Source organism: Sarcophilus harrisii, chromosome 1 (assembly GCF_902635505.1).
Source record: "Sarcophilus harrisii chromosome 1, mSarHar1.11, whole genome shotgun sequence".
NCBI lineage: Eukaryota > Metazoa > Chordata > Mammalia > Dasyuromorphia > Dasyuridae > Sarcophilus > Sarcophilus harrisii.
In genome coordinates, this window is record NC_045426.1 from 29468247 (window position 1) to 29484547 (window position 16301).

At 33.9% G+C, this 16301-nt stretch overlaps 1 protein-coding gene across 1 annotated transcript in view; it reads right to left on the reverse strand.

Annotated features, from left to right (window-relative positions):
* Positions 1–16301, reverse strand: part of SUCLG2 (succinate-CoA ligase GDP-forming subunit beta) — a 317191-nt gene that overhangs the window by 131872 nt on the left and 169018 nt on the right. The window contains exons 8-9 of the mRNA XM_023498103.2: positions 8655–8816; positions 4646–4788 (exon numbers count right to left, since the gene is read on the reverse strand). Of these exons, the coding sequence (XP_023353871.1) occupies positions 4646–4788; positions 8655–8816 (305 nt within the window). The remainder of the gene's footprint in view (positions 1–4645; positions 4789–8654; positions 8817–16301) is intronic.

The following is a 16301-nucleotide window of genomic DNA, read 5'->3' on the forward strand; positions in this document are numbered from 1 at the left end:
ATATGATTTAAAAATAAAAAGCTTAAAAATGGATGTTACATTTATTGTTATGCCATTGTTCAAAAAGACCAGTTGGGGTGAACACAATCCCAAATGAACTGACATGGTCTAGCAAGCACATTTTCACAGGACTGATCTGCAGAATCTTTGGCCTATAAAGGACAAATGGTCTCAAGTCAATTTTGTAAACATATTAAATATATCCATCATTCCAACCAAAGCCAAAAGTTCTATTTTTTGGTCCTATGTAAAAGTTTTTTTTTTTTCTTACATATACCAAAAACTGTTCAACATGGTGTTCCTGGTATTTTCGACACTTTTTAAATTGGAGAGATACCGATAAAAATTTTGTAAATCAGTGAAGCAAAAAGCAAAGTGTAACTAACCTTATATTTTTCTTTGAACTATTTCCAAAGATGGTCAGAGGCCACTGATGTTCTATAAATAAGCACATACTTTCTTGTACATTTATGTAAAGGCATTACTAAGACTAATTATAATAAAATTCATATTTAGGATTTCTTTAATCATAGTAACTTATGAAAATTAGAAAATTTTGTGAAAGGGCTCAGTTCCAGGGTCAGAGTTAGGATAGGGAGGTTAATGAGTATGGAGAAGAGGCATTGATACAAAACATTTTTAAGTCTAGAAGCAGTTGTGAATTTTACATTCATGAATACTATATCCACACTTTGTGGAATTAAGAGATTGAAGACACTCTTATGGAACTATAACCTTAAACTATAACTTAACTGTGACTTTAGACTTTATAATAACAAGTATAGCTATATCTAAAAAAAAGTTCAGGTGTTTGTCCCCTCCTCTTTCCTACTATCTCTTACTTAACATTTAAGTACCTCATTTAAAGGCATTTTCCTCTTATTTTAGGGCTAGATTTCCTCAATTAGAATGTAAGCCTACACTCCCCCAACCAATAGGAGAAAAGGCCAAGCTAGGGTGAGGATGGGGGCTTTTGTGTTCAGGGTATTTAATCTTGTGTTTTGCAGTTTTTACTTTGCAAAAAACCTTGTCAGATGGGAGATGGCATTTTTTGAGAGATTGTAATCAACCTTTTCTTGGTTTTTCTTACTCTGAGAGTCTCTGTTTTTGTAGTCAATACTGGCCCCCATAACATTGATGAAATCACACATTTTTTTTGAAATGGTAAAGTAATATTTAGACTCCTTTAAGTCAAAAGGACGAAGATGTAATTAAGTATATTGTGTAACTAACCAGGACAAACTTGATTTCTTTACTTTCATCCCAAGAAAAATAAGTGAATGGTAAAATAGTTAATAACTGCAGCCATTGGAATCAATGTTGTATTTTAGCTATCTTGAAAGCAAAACGCTGAGAGATTATGGGGTTTGAAAAATATCATAACCCAAGATACCAAACATCGGAGACAGAAACATGTTCACTCTAGTCACCATGTAACAATCCGCACTTAGAAAAAGGGTCAAATGAAAGAACATTGTGGTGTTCCTGACATGAGCTACATCAATTTTATGTAACTGACATAACAATTATACATTATACTCCAATGATACAGTATATTTATGTCAATAAAATTGTATGTACATATGTCAAGTAAACAGCTGTTAATATCAACTGATATTTGTGTTGAACAAATGCTAATTTTTAAAACTATATAATATTTTGAAGCTCAGTATATACATCAGACTGATTCTTATATGTAAAAAGATCAATGGTATCTTTGAAATAGTTATTTTGGAGCTCTTAGCAATTCTAGTGCTAGTCAGTTGGTAGTGGTTTTACTTTAAAATAATTGCTGCTTATACTTCCTTGCAGAAGCAGGAGAAATAATCTATACTGTTTTCTACCTTGTATCTTGAAAACAATGCTGGAATGGAGACTAATCTTACATTTGCCTGCTTTTTAACCTGATTTGAAATTTAAATATCATGGAAAATGGAAGATTCCAGGCATCTGGCATTCATTTGCTTCAAGTGCAATGTAAAAATGAGGAAATCCATGATACACATCTAGAATGACTCCCTTCCTCATTTTCATATAGGAGTCTAAGCAAATGCTTCAAATAGTTCCAGTAGGCCTAAGTTGTGGTTACACTTTCCATGAGGATTTTACAAATGCAAATGGTCCCCCTGTGATCTTGTTTTTTTACATTTCTCACAAAATTAAAATTCAACCCATGTTATAGAGAAAGGCTATTTTAAAGCAAATCTGATCATTGTAATGTTAGATTTAATCTCTCAGCAGTTCTCCATTATTCTAAAACTGTATTTCAGCATAGTTAAAAGTTCATGGTTTTATTACAGTCATCTGTCCTCTGGGCTCTTGATAGCGAAGGCACCTTAAAGATTGCTTGATGTGTCTATGATATTTACAATCTTTAATTGGCCTGGGAATTTCTAAGATGAAAACATCCTTCCGTTGGAAGGGAGTAGAATACTGGGAGAAAAAGAATTAATAAATGATTAGGAAACCACTGACAATTTTGCTATTTCATTTGTGAAGGCAGGATACTTAGGCAAACAGCAGGATTATTTCCAGAGACTTTTCTTGTAGCTGCTGAGTAACTCGAGATTGCAATTACTTTCCTATTCCAGTAAAACCTTAGGGGATGGAAGATCAGTATCAGATAAAACATGGCCATTTATTTAATAAATAAGAAAAAAGGGAAGCCGTAGCAAGAATGCAAGTGACTCTAATCTATACTGAAAGAATTACTACTTGAAAAGCATAATTTCAAGAGCTTTGTTAGCTAAAACAGTTTGCAGCCAGTAGGCCAATAAACCATTTAAAGGGAGATCATGGTATTAAAATAGGAATGTTTCTCTGTAAGTGTCTGGGATTGTTTCATCTGCATTTTCCTGAAGCTGGACATTAAAATATCAGTATTCGGTCAGGGTCTGGATGACAGTAGTTCTGTCAGTCACCAAAAGAATAAGCTCAAAGACAAGCATCGTCTCTTGCCCATAAAGAAGGGATATAGAAATGCTTAGTCATATTAAATCACTGGATTATAGGATAAATGATCACTTAAACAACACAGCCTCTGGCCTTTAAAAAGATCTACCCACCACTGTCAGCATACACCAAATAAAATACTGCAAATTAAAATAAAGTAGAACAAAATCGACTTGATAAAATAATAAACTATTATTTAGGACTTCCTATATGCTCAGTTATGAAAGCCATAGAAAGTGATTAGGGATAAAATATCATGCCCACATACTGGAAGCTTACAGTCTATCTTAAAAAAAAAAAAAAAAAAAAAAAAACACATACACAGAGGGATACAATGTGTAAGAATAACAAGTGTTAAATTATGTGGATCATAAAATCATAGCTTTATAAATGAACTTCAGAGGCCATCTGGTACATCCACCTCAGTTTCAAAATGAGGAAACTGAGGCCATGTGAGATTAAGCCATTCAATATCACACAGTCATTATATAACTAGGTACAATATGACCTCAGGTACCCTGACAACAGACACAGAGTTCTTTTCACTGAACTATAAGAGATTGGGGGTCATTGCCAGGCATTTTGTCTCATGTCTCTCCACCAGACTCTGATGATTGTAGAGGAATGAGTGAGGTTGATGATTTTGCACAGTTCTGACTCACTTAAAACCAATTCACTTGCAAGTGAAGACATCACCCTTCTGGTGTCATTAGGCCTCTTCAAAAAGGACAAAGTGGAACAGCAATAAGAGATTAGGAAAGTGACAGATAGAAGACTAATAGTTCAGGAACTAGAGGAGGCCAGGGAAGTCATTTTGTCCAATTCCTCATTCTGAAGCTGAAAAAAACTGAGGATCTGAGAAGTTAAAGTGAATGAACCAGTCATATGGATCAGGGTTTTTAAACTTTTTGACTTCTTCAACCAAGAAATGTTTATGTGACCCCAGATATATAGATATATAAGTATACAAACTAAACATTTACTGATAATAAATCATAGTTTTATAACCACCCACCTTCGGTTAAATAATAAATGGTAAAAACAAGATTTGAACCCACGTCCTATAATTTTAGATTTATTGTTCTTTCCACTATACCATACTTCCAGAAACATTTAGTGTTTTGTTAAAATACAAACAATCAAATAAATGGCTGGATACCACACAATTACCTGCCATCTCATCACACTTCTGCTGTTTAAAAATTCCTCAGCACCTTGGCTTTCAGACAGAAATCTAAACAAGACTAACCTTTAAATGTCCATCAAAACTATTCTCCAAGTGAATTAAGAATAGGGTAAATTTCTGGAGAACAGGTAGATATCAATGCCTTCCACATCCATGGTTAATGACAATAAATGCTGCCAAGTCTTGAGCAGCATGGCAGTCCTAAAACACCAAGATTTTTCTATTCTATGGAATCCTGAGAATTTTCCAGCTTCTGATCAGTAAGAAGCAAAATTGATCACATTTTTAGTTAGGGAGATGATGCTGAATTCACCACAGCATCTCTGGAGTAGTTGGGTCAGCATACTAACACAGGAAAACCTCAACTATTGCTTTTAGCACAGAACATCACCCACAGCAACAAGAACAAGTGACAACCTGCAAATGATAAATCCATTCCCAATACTCAGGGCCATGAGGACCACACCATAATATCTGACCTTAAGTTCCATATAATAAATGAGTTACCTTAGGATCAGCAGTGAGCAGTTTAAATGCTTGATACACTTGGGCCTCCTTTACTCCACCTCCAAGATCAAGGAAATTGGCTGGTTTCCCACCATTAAGAGAGATGATGTCGCAGGTTGCCATGGCAAGCCCAGCACCATTCACTATAAAGCAAATCAAAATGTCATAATGGTTTACACTTAGCAAAGATACTCAAAAAGTTGTATGTGTGGGGGAACCTGACACATCATATTAAACTTAAGGAGAGATGAACCAAAATCCCACTTAATGACAACAGCAAACAAAAACATGTCTTAATGCCTTTCTTTGAAATATAATAGCTGAAATAATAACTCACAGTCTAATGACTATTCCTCAATGAAGACATACAGAAATTGTCTTTAATAGAATTAAAGTTATTATCACCAAACATGCTCTAAAGAAGAGATGCAAAAATGTACTCAACATTCCATTTTTAAATAAAGATGGAGGACTAAGGGGGTGGAACTGGGAATGTCCCATCAGATTTAGGATTACAGAATCTTAGATTTGGGGAAATGAGAGTCCTTTGAAATGACCCTGTCTCTCATTTTACAGATGCAGAAACTAAGCTTCATTAGGGTTAAGTGAATTGCCTAACATTACACAGCTATTAAGGGTTTGAGTCAGAATTTAAATCCAGGACATTTTAAATCCTTCCTGTTATGCACTATAAAATACTGCCTCTCACTAGGTTGATGTGGCTGACTATTGAACTGTTTTCCACTGTAACATTCTTTTTTCCTTCCTTCCTTCCTTCCTTCCTTCCTTCCTTCCTTCCTTCCTTCCTTCCTTCCTTCCTTCCTTCCTTCCTTCCTTCCTTCCTTCCTTCCTTCTCTGCCTTCCTGCCTTTCCTGCCTTCCTTCCTGCCTTTCTTTGTTTCTTTGTTTCTTTCTCTTTCTTTCTTTCTTTCTTTTTCTTTCTTTCTTATCTGTATAGAGAGTTTTGTTACAAGAGATAGCTTACTAGAGAGGGGCAAAAGAAGGATCTATTAAGAAGTAATAATGATGCAAAACCAATTTGGAAAAAAAAAAGTGATAAAAGAACCAAATAAAAGTATTCCAAACAAAAGGTTTTGCAATCGTCAATGCTAAAAAATTACCCATGCATATATCTTGTAAATAAAAACCTACATAATTAAAAAAAGAAAAGTATTCCAAAATTTATATCCTTTTCTTTGTTTAGGAAAAATAATAGAAACTCACACATTTTATGGCCCCTTAAGATTTGCAAAATACTTTTGGTTCAGCAACCTTGTTAAAGTTAATGTTAATCTCTCCATTTTACAGATGAGGAAAGAGAGACTAAGACAAATGATCTGTCCAAGGTCATGAAGCTAAGGAATAGCTGAGTATATTTAAAATCAGATTTTATGTGATTCCAAGTTTATTATGAATTCTGACAACCTGACTCCTGGGTAAATTTTATCACTGAGTTTTCCCCACTTTTGACCCTGCAGACTTAGTCATATGTGATTCTTTTTCCTTACATTTGAAAGTAAAAATTCTCTTTTATGCAAGAGAGCCTCTCAAAATAAAGAATCCTGCACTTTTTCCTGACCCTTGATACCTCATAGAAGACTCTGAACTGTGACTAATTTAATTAACTTTGGCACAGCTAAACATGTGAGTGCTTAAGTACCCTTACAAGAGAGTAGGAAATATGTTAACTTCAACACTTGGAGGCTTCAAATTCACTCAAAGCATTTAAATCCCTGCAGTCACTCTAAGTAAGCTTTCTTGACTTTATTCTAAAATATTCATGTTCCTTTTATTCTTTTAAATGCTAAAATATCATGAGTACATCAGTTTATCATTCTGAGAAAGATGCAAGGGATCTACTACATTAAAGTTATTGTCCCTTACATGAAGTAAGACCTTCTGTTTCACATGGAAGTCTATTTCATTTCCTATTGTGGAGAGCGGCAAGCTAAGAGAATGAGATCTCAGAGGCTCTGGGTATAATGATATTGTTGATTTAATGAGCTACAAATCTTTGTAATGTTAATTCCATTAAGATTAAGACCTCAGAACCAATGCAATGAATGTATGCTACTAGAATCTAGAGTCTTTTGCAATTAAGTATCTAGAGTATAAATTTTAGCACTATAATCAGTGGACAGTTACAGAAATGATTTTTGTCTCCACGCACCCTTTCTTATCTCAGCTGAATAAGCTATTTCCACAAATTCAGGTGAAAATGATGAAATAATTTTTTTCTGTTAATAAAATGGAATAGCAAATTAAACATGTTATTGTTCTGTTATCACTGAAACTAAAGAAGTTTAGGGTAATGATTAAAGTATGTGCCCTCACTTACTTTCATTCAGAAAACAATACCATTTTAAACCTGTGTCCCAGAGCAACTGTTGTCTTAATAACTCTGGCTTGTGAGGGAAAACAAGTTGAATTTTTGAACACTAAAGTTAGATTATAATGAGTGGAATTTTAAGCCAGTAAATTATTTTCAATTATGCTGAATGTTTCAGAGAAAACTCTAGACAACATCTTAGGTTCTTTATTGAGACAGTGTGTGGTATTGGTACAGAGAGTTAAGTAACTTAGAGTCTACGATATCCAGATTCAAATTCTGCCTTAGATACTTAATGATCTTAATGGTTCTGTGAACCCTGAGCAAGTCATTTCTCTGTCTCAGTTTCCTTATCTGTAAATTAATATCATTATACTTGCCTCAAAGGACTGTTGCAAGGATTATATATATATATATATATATATATATATATATATATATATATAATCCTTGCAATTGCAAGGATTATATATATATATATATATATATATATATATATACATTTTTACATATCTAAGGATTTTATATATATATATATAATCAAGGATTATATATATACACTTATATATAAATGTGTGTATGTGTATATGTAATGTATATAAATATATATACACATATATGTATATAAATATATATATACATGCATGAAGTGCTTTGAAAGTTATTCATATGATAATTATTGTTTTTCATTGTTTTATTCATCACATCTACTTCAATGAAATTCAGATAGTAATGTTCCTGGGACATGCCATTATCTATTATTTTTCTGTATTCAATATTTTGTGGTCTTATGCATAAGTGAATAAAATTACTGCTTTAAAAATTGAGCATAATTATTGGGAAGTAAGTTCATAATTTAGATGACAGAGGGGATAGAATGTTGAACCTGGAATCAGAGACATTCATCTTCCTGAGTTCAAAGCTGACCTCAGACATTTACTAGCTGTGTGACCCTGAGCAAGTCAGGTAACACTGTCTAATGGTATTTCCTCATCTGTAAAATGAGTTAGAGAAGGAATTGGCAAATGAAAGTAAGTAAGTAATATACTGATATATACTGATATAGATACTGTATAGATACTTACTATATAGAGTAAAAGTAAGGCCCAAATGGAGTCACAAATACAATGATAAGACTAAAAATGACTGAACAACAAAGTTCTACTTAGGTAATCTCATTGAAATTATCTTGAAATCAGTTCTATATTAGATGGGATGGCAGGGTGCTTGTGTCTTTCATTCTGTTTTAAAATTGTTTTCTTTTTTTCTTTTTTACTTATTTATTTATTCTGCTGAGGCAATTGGGGTTAAATGACTTGTCCAGTGTCACACAGCTAGGAAGTGTTAAGTGTCTGAGATCAGATTTGAACTCAGGTCCTTCTGACTTCAGGGCTTCTGAATCTCTATTCACTGCACCACCCCAAAATTGTTTTGATATTTTTTTTAACTAGGTCTTTATAAAGGTTTAATGTGGTAACATATATTGAAAATGTTGTTTTAAAATGTTTATGGATTGATGTTATATTCTAGTTAATATGGATTATCACAAGTATCATTATTATCATTACCTATAAAAACTCATCTGCTTGCTGAGTTTTTAGATGCATTTCACAAAATAAAGCCAATGAATCAACTGGAAACTGTCTTGCAATATGCTTGATAAAGATCCTTGTTTTCTTACCAAAGCAGGCAATGTTTCCATCCAGGCCAATGTACTTCAAGTCATATTTGGCAGCTTCATTTTCAATGGGCTCATTTTCTGATTTGTCATCCATGGCAAATATGTCTTTTTGTCTAAATTCTGCATTGTCGTCAAAGTTTATCTTGGCATCAAAACACACAACTACAGAAAAAAATAGACAAAATGAATAATGAATATCCATCAAGCATCTGTAAGTTAAGTATTTTTCTTGAGTAGGCATAGAACATGATATAAGAGAGAAGGGCGAGCCTGTGCCTTTGCTCTTGATAGATATAAATAATGTATTGAAAAAGACAAGTTTAATTCTTCTGACCTTTGAGATCTGGATATTCGGGAAAACCTTGCATTTGTATGAACCATGTGTCTTTAAGTTAAAACATATTTCAATAGTTCATATTCCTTAAAAATAAAACATAAGCCAATGAGAAGGTTTAAATATCTTCCATAGTTACAAGTGAAGAGAGGTTTCAAAGGCTTCCATTTTATGCTGACTTCTTTTGAAAGTTAAAATTTAATATTACTACATGTTACAATCATAACTATTTTTTTTTATTTTTAATTGGACCAATATTTATTAAGTGCCTGATGTTTCAGATGCTAGAAAAAGAAAGGGAAAAAAGCATATCTTGCTCTCAAGGAGTTTATAAGCTATCAGAGGGATACAATATTTACACATATAAATAAACATAAAATGTCTACAAAGTGATAAAAGTAATTTTAAGAGGGAATAAGGAAAGTTCTAGGGGAAGATGTGGTCTCTGGTCTGTGTATTAACAGATATTGCAAATTCCCCCAAATTAGATGGGGGACAGGGTAGGGGATGGGTGGAACAGGATGCAATACAGATAGCAAAAAGCCCGAGCAAAGGCATACAAATATAATACTATTTATGTAAGCAGAGATTTATTTTATTAATCATTGATCAATGTCATTCAAGCCTTTTTTAAAATGAGAAATTAGAAACTAGAAAAGAAACCTCTTCTAAACCAAATGACTCCTGTAAGACACCAAAGACCTTGGCTTACAACCAAGTAAAAAAAAAAGTATGATATGCGAAATCCAAGGACCCAGGCTCTACTCTTGGCATTGCAATTGACCTCATCATATGGCTTTGACCAAGATATTTTTACTTTTCTGTGCCATAGATGTTTTGTCTTGAAATGAAGGGATTTAATTAGATTAGATTAGCTAGCTTCAGGAATCACATGAAATCAAGTTTTTATTTAGTCTCTTATGTGACGGGTGCTGGGATGGACACTTAGAACACATACACACACACACACACACACACACACACACACAGACACACACATAGAAACACCCCTATATACAATGAAAGCATATTTTATATATGTATATATATATATATATATACACACACATATATACATATATATATATATGCTCATATATAATCTATGTCTATTTCAAATGTAATATCTAAATAATATGTGCCCATATATTCCCCCATGTGTGAGTGGATGGTTATGTGGGTGTTTAGGTGTAGGCTAAAACAAATAAATCCAGTCCCTGCTCTCAAAAACTTCGGTGTTTAATAGGGGAGACCACAGGCTAACAATTTTGTACAAACTAGATAAAGACAGGATAAATTGGAGATAATTGCAGAGGGAAGGCACTAAGATAAAAGAGGACTGGCAAAGCTTTTTGTAGAAGGTGGTATTTTAACAGCAAATTCATGGATGCCAGAGAAATCAGGAAGTAGAGACAAGGAGGGATAGTGTTATCAGCATAGAGAGCAGTCAATGAAAATGTCTGGAGTAAGAAGATGGAGTGCTCTGACTGAGAAATAGCAAGAATCCCAATGTCACTGGAAACTAGAGTTCATGAAAGAGAATCATAAGGAATAAAGAGACTGGAAAGGTAGAAAAGGACCAGAGTATCTTCTAGCTCTTCATTTATGTATCTCTGATCGCTAAGCTCCCATATAACTCTTAATCTAAGGTCCCATGACCACTGACTCTTTTATATAATCTATTCAATACTATATTCATGAAAAAAAAAGTCCTTGAAGAATAACATCAAGTCCTTGAATAATAACATTAAGTTATTATATAAGAATGTTTAGTGTTTATACACATATATGTACATGCATATACATATACATTCACATAAAAGAAATCACAAATTACTGAGTGTGGCAATGATTGACAAGGGGAAACATTTCATAGTGGTAGTCTGTAAACCCTACCATTAAATGTCCAACTTTCTAGCCCACACAATTGTGAATATAACCAGAAAAAAATAGTAATTACTTTCTAGCATTTTATAATCTTAATAGTGAATTCTAGCCATTACCAAAGGCATTTTCCAGTATTCTTCTTGTTATACTAGTATTTTCCCAGTAGTTAATTACTATTATAATGATCAATAAAAAAGAAACTTCTTTTTAGGTATATATTATAGTTTAATTAACTTATTAGTAAATTTAGCCCCTCAGTTACTCATATTCCAGACAGCCAAAACCCACATGTTCAAAGTAAATATGGAAGTTAACTTCCTGACTGATGAGTTTCCAATCAAAGAATTTTTGGTCCCAATCAATAAACTAGTAAATCAAAAAAAAAAGTTAAGATTGCTTTTTGCCCTTCAAGAAAACTGTCATTAGCAGCTGCCTAAAATTGCTCATGATTAATGAGTGAAAAGCAAATTTCCATAGCTAGACCCAATGCTCAGTGTTTTCAAGACCAGATTTTCAAAATGGGTTCTTCTGGGGTGTTTTCAAGTAGAACTGCAATTATTAAGAAAGAGTGACCACCAAGAAAAAAATCATATTTGTTAACCAAAACAATTGAGGATATTGGAGTTACAAGGTAAAATAATTTCTAGTCCTTTCCCACTTGTTTTAAGGAAGCATGACTCCACAAAATCTCTGAATCTCAACATAATATCCTCTATGGTCTTTGTGGAAAGGGAAAAGGGGAAAGAATCTACTTCTGCATAATTAAATTTTTATGACTAAATTTTGGATAGGTTGTTTGCATGAAACTGACTAAATGTTCCTTACATACATTTATCAATTGTAATCACAGACTGAGAATTGCAAAAAAGATTGAGAAGACCATCTACTCTAAATTTTTCATTTCACAGATGAAGAAACTGAGACCTAGAAAGGCTAAGTGATTTGCCCCAAATCCCACAGATAGCAACCAACAGAGGCAGGATTGGAACCCAGGTATTGGGATACAAGGCACACTTGACATGCTTTAAGTACTTAATCAATGTAAGTTGGCTGGTTATTATATTCTCTCCATCTTTCTGAATCCAGATCTCACTTTCTTCCCCCAGAATCTCTAACTATGAAAATTGAAGAATCCTGCAAAGAAAACTGAGAAAATTATTGCAGATGAGTGAGGAAAAATATCTCTCTGATACAATTTATGTCTTCCTCTTTTAGCAGGTCTCTTCTTTAATTGTCCTTTTTGATTTTGCCAAGCTAACAACAGTTCAAATCCAACTGAAATTCTACTTTCTCTCTGAAGTCATCTCTGATTAGTCCACTCAACTATTGTCTCAAATCCTTAATCTCCCGTGCCTTGAAAAATCTACAGATATCTCAAAGCTAACATGTCACAAAGGACAATTATTATCCTTCCTCCAAAGACATCATTCTCCTAAATTTCCCTCTTTCTATTGCCCAGAATGCTTTCAATAGCACCTCGTCTCCCCTTAAATCACTTAAGGGTAGGGACTATGCCTTTATTTATTTTTTTTTATAGAACCCTCTTAAACTACTAGCAAGCACCCACCTCAAGAGAATGCATGCTTCGTAAAGAGCAGGAAATGTTTTGATTTTATCTCTGTAGGCTTAGCTCCACAGTGCTTGGCGTATGGTAGGAACTTAATGGTTGCTTGCTGAGTGAATGATGATTAGGTTAAGCTAAAAAAACTACTAACTTATCCCATAGTGGCAGGGTGATGGGAGAATTATATTTGGGCAAGGGGGAGAGATACTTAAATTTCCTTCAAATCACATCATTTAAAAAAAAATAAGTATTTAATAGTTACATTTAAAACAATATTTTAAATTTGTTTTTAAAACCTTGAGTTCCAGATTCTCTCCCCTATTCCCACCTCTATCCCCCATTAAGAAAGCACATGTGAAGTTATGCAAAATATTTCCATGAAAGTCATGTTGTGAAAGAAACCCTCCCCCCAAAAAATCCTGAGGGGGGGGGGAAGGGAGAGAGATAATAATCTTCATTCTGCATTTGGATAGAATTAGTTCTTTCTCTGAATAGGATTTTTCATCATAAATTTTTCAGAATATTTATGGATCATTGCATGCTGAGCATAGCAGACATTCATAGCTGCAAATCACATCATTTGGACAGTTATCTACCTCTAGTTTTATATAGTAATAATAATAATCATAATAGCTAGTTATTATTTTGCAATTTACAAATATACCAGTCTATCTTCACAGCAACCACAGGAACTAAGAACTACTACTATCCCCATCCTTCCAATTGAGAAAATGAAGCAGGAAGAAATTAAGTGACTTTTCCAGGGTCACAAATCCAGCCTGAGGCCATATTTGAACTCAGATTTTCATGACACTAGAATAAAAAGAAAATAAACTGCTCAGTCACTAGAGATTGAAACTCCTGACATCTACCCGTGCCATTTTAGCAAGGTGAACAAAGCAAAGTTTCCAGAAATATATACTCTATTGGCCTGAAAAAAGTTAATGCAGCTCAAAAAAGTATTTAACTTCCTCCCAATAAATGGATAAAACACATTTATTGTGTCATATTGCTGTGATCCTTTGCTTTTAAGACAAGTTGAACATTCTTCAAACATTCTGGTTAAAAAATACAATTTAGAAAATGTATCAATTCATTTTGTATGAAGCATCCTTTAATGACAATATGAAGGTATCTCTGGGTGTGGAAAGTGGAATTCATAATTAGTTTAAGTACATCAAGAAATTTTGCACAGAAATTTTTCTTTGTTATAAGGAAGATTTCAATATCAGGAATGGTATTATAGAAAAAATGCAAGAAAAAAGCTGCAAGGTAATTCATCTATTCCTCTGTTAAGGCAAGTGTTATCCCAGAATAATCAATGAAGTGTTAGATCTGAAGTCACACTTTAGTTCAAAACATGCGAGTTTAGAACTCTATGAAGTCTAGGTTTCCTTCTGACTATAAATCTATGATCTTCTGGTGAACAAGTTTAGCAATAATTAGATTGTTGACCCTGTAGTCAAGGAGAGCTGAGTTCAAATCTTGCCTTAGACACTTAATAAATACATGACTCTAGGTAAGTTATTTCACTTTGGTTGCCTCCGTTTCCACATCTGTAAAATGAGCCAGAGAAGGAAATGGCAAACCACTCTTGGATCTTTGCCAACAAAACCCCAAATAGGATACCAAATTAGGACCTGCCTCATCACCCAAACAACACATCAATCAAATATATTCCATCATTCAAGCTTTCTCATTTAATAAGAAAACCAACCATTGTCATAGAATTCATTTGGAGGTATGGCGCTCAGCTCAGACATGTGAATTTTCACTTTCATATTAATGAAATCTTAGTTTTACAGAAAATTCATCTTTTGCAAAGGCCATGCTTAGTACAAAGTATCAGGGAAAAAAACACCCATTAATATTTATAAAACAATTTTCACCATCAAAAGCCTATTGTTACATGCTTGATAGATTGTACAAATGAATTTTCCTTCTGAACAAATATCAAAGAAAGCCTTGGTACTTATGTTCACGGGGTGTTTTTTAGTTTTTTGTGAGTGGTGTGCTAATTCAACTGCCTCGATAGAGAACATGAGTGACAACTAGGGGCCTTTGACCTGCAAGGCTTAATTGAATAATGTGCTTCAGAATTAAGCTAAGGAAGAGTACATTTAAATAGAGAAGCTAATGCAAAGATGAAACATTAAAAAAAATCACAATGATGCCGACCTGTCATAATTGGCTTAAAAAATTCAAGCTGTGTACTGCATTTGATTTGTGATAAATAATTATAATATGCTATTCAAAAGTACACTGCCAAAAAAATGAAATCTGGACACTTTCAAATTAATTTTTCCCTCTTCTTTTCCTCCTTCCAGTGCCACTGTTCCAGTATTTGTGTAATTTTCTGAATATTCTCTTAGTAGATGTGAAAATAGATAGACCCAGGAGGGAGCTGAAAATATTCTTGGAAATTTGGTTTTTACGTAAGAAGAAAAAAAAACAACCCATACGCCCACCAAAAACATGGCTTCCCGCAAACATCATGCAACAGTGCAGTTATTTAGAGAAATGAATCTTAGGAGCCGAAACTGATTTGCTGATTAACTTTGTATCAGCCAGGGTTCGCTTTCCAAAGAATCTTGGCCAAAGGCCCACTGTTTGAAATTGGGTCTTAGCTATTAAATACATTGGAGGAGTGTGGGTTCCCATTGAGGAAGGAAGCCTTAGATATTGAGGGGGAAAAAAAGCTGAGCTGTGAAAACCACTGGCTTGAGAGAGAAAGAAATGAAATAGAATCCAATATCACCCTCCAGATTCCAGAAATTTTGTGGCAACAAGAAAGGCCTTGTGCCATGTCCTATCCAAGATTCATGCTACCCTTCTGAAGTTCCAGTTTATAACGAGGTCTACTTCTTGTGAGAAGTAGCATAGTCTCCTAGGAAAATCAGAAAATCAGAATCAGAAAGATCTTTGGCTCAAGCTCTACCTCTTCCACATATTAACAGTAGAATCCTGGCCATGTCACCTGAAGTGTCATGGCCCATGGAAAGCTCTAAGTCTCAGTTGCTGTAAAAATACAGCCATGTTGGTAAAGGAGAGCTCATCAAGATATCCATTAGACTGGGAGTTCCCTGAGGAGAGGGATTATTTTTACTTTGCTTTGTATCGTTCACCCTTAACCATGTGCCAAGCATATAGTCGGTGCTTAATAAATCCTTGCTGACTTAACTAAGAGGTTCCTATATTGATGAACTCATGAGTTCAATCCCATTCTTTCTATTGAGAATGTGTGACACAGAAATACTGAGAAATAATCCAAAAACAAATGTGGAAGAGCATAATTTTCTTAGTTATTCTCAATGATTACAATATTTTATAAGATTTCTGTTTTTAAAACTAGAATGTCATTATAGATGAAATTCCTTCACAGATGAAAATCATATCCCATCCAGGCTTTAGTAGATGATTTTTAATAGATGCCATTAATAAAGAAGTATGAGTGAACAAATGAATGAATGAATGAATGAATGAACAACAAATTTTGCCAAACTGGACTAGTTTGTTTTTCAGCTAATAGACACAGGATATCCTCAAACTTGTTCTCAGATTTAGGGAGGGGAGAGTTGGGGGAGTTGGTCAGAGCTTACATTTATATAAACTTTTGTAACTCAGAGTCATCTCCTCACCAGCAAGAGACTTTGAAAGAAATGATAGAAGATGGAGAGAAGGTAATAAGCATTGATGTAGCACTTATTACATTCTAGGAATTGTGCTAAGCACTTTACACGTTTTTCTCATTTGATCCTCACAACAATCTTTCCAGGTAGGTACTTTCCTCATTCCCATTTTACATCTGAAGAAACTGAGGCTAAATGATTTCCCCAGAGTTGCAGAGCTAATAAACATTTGA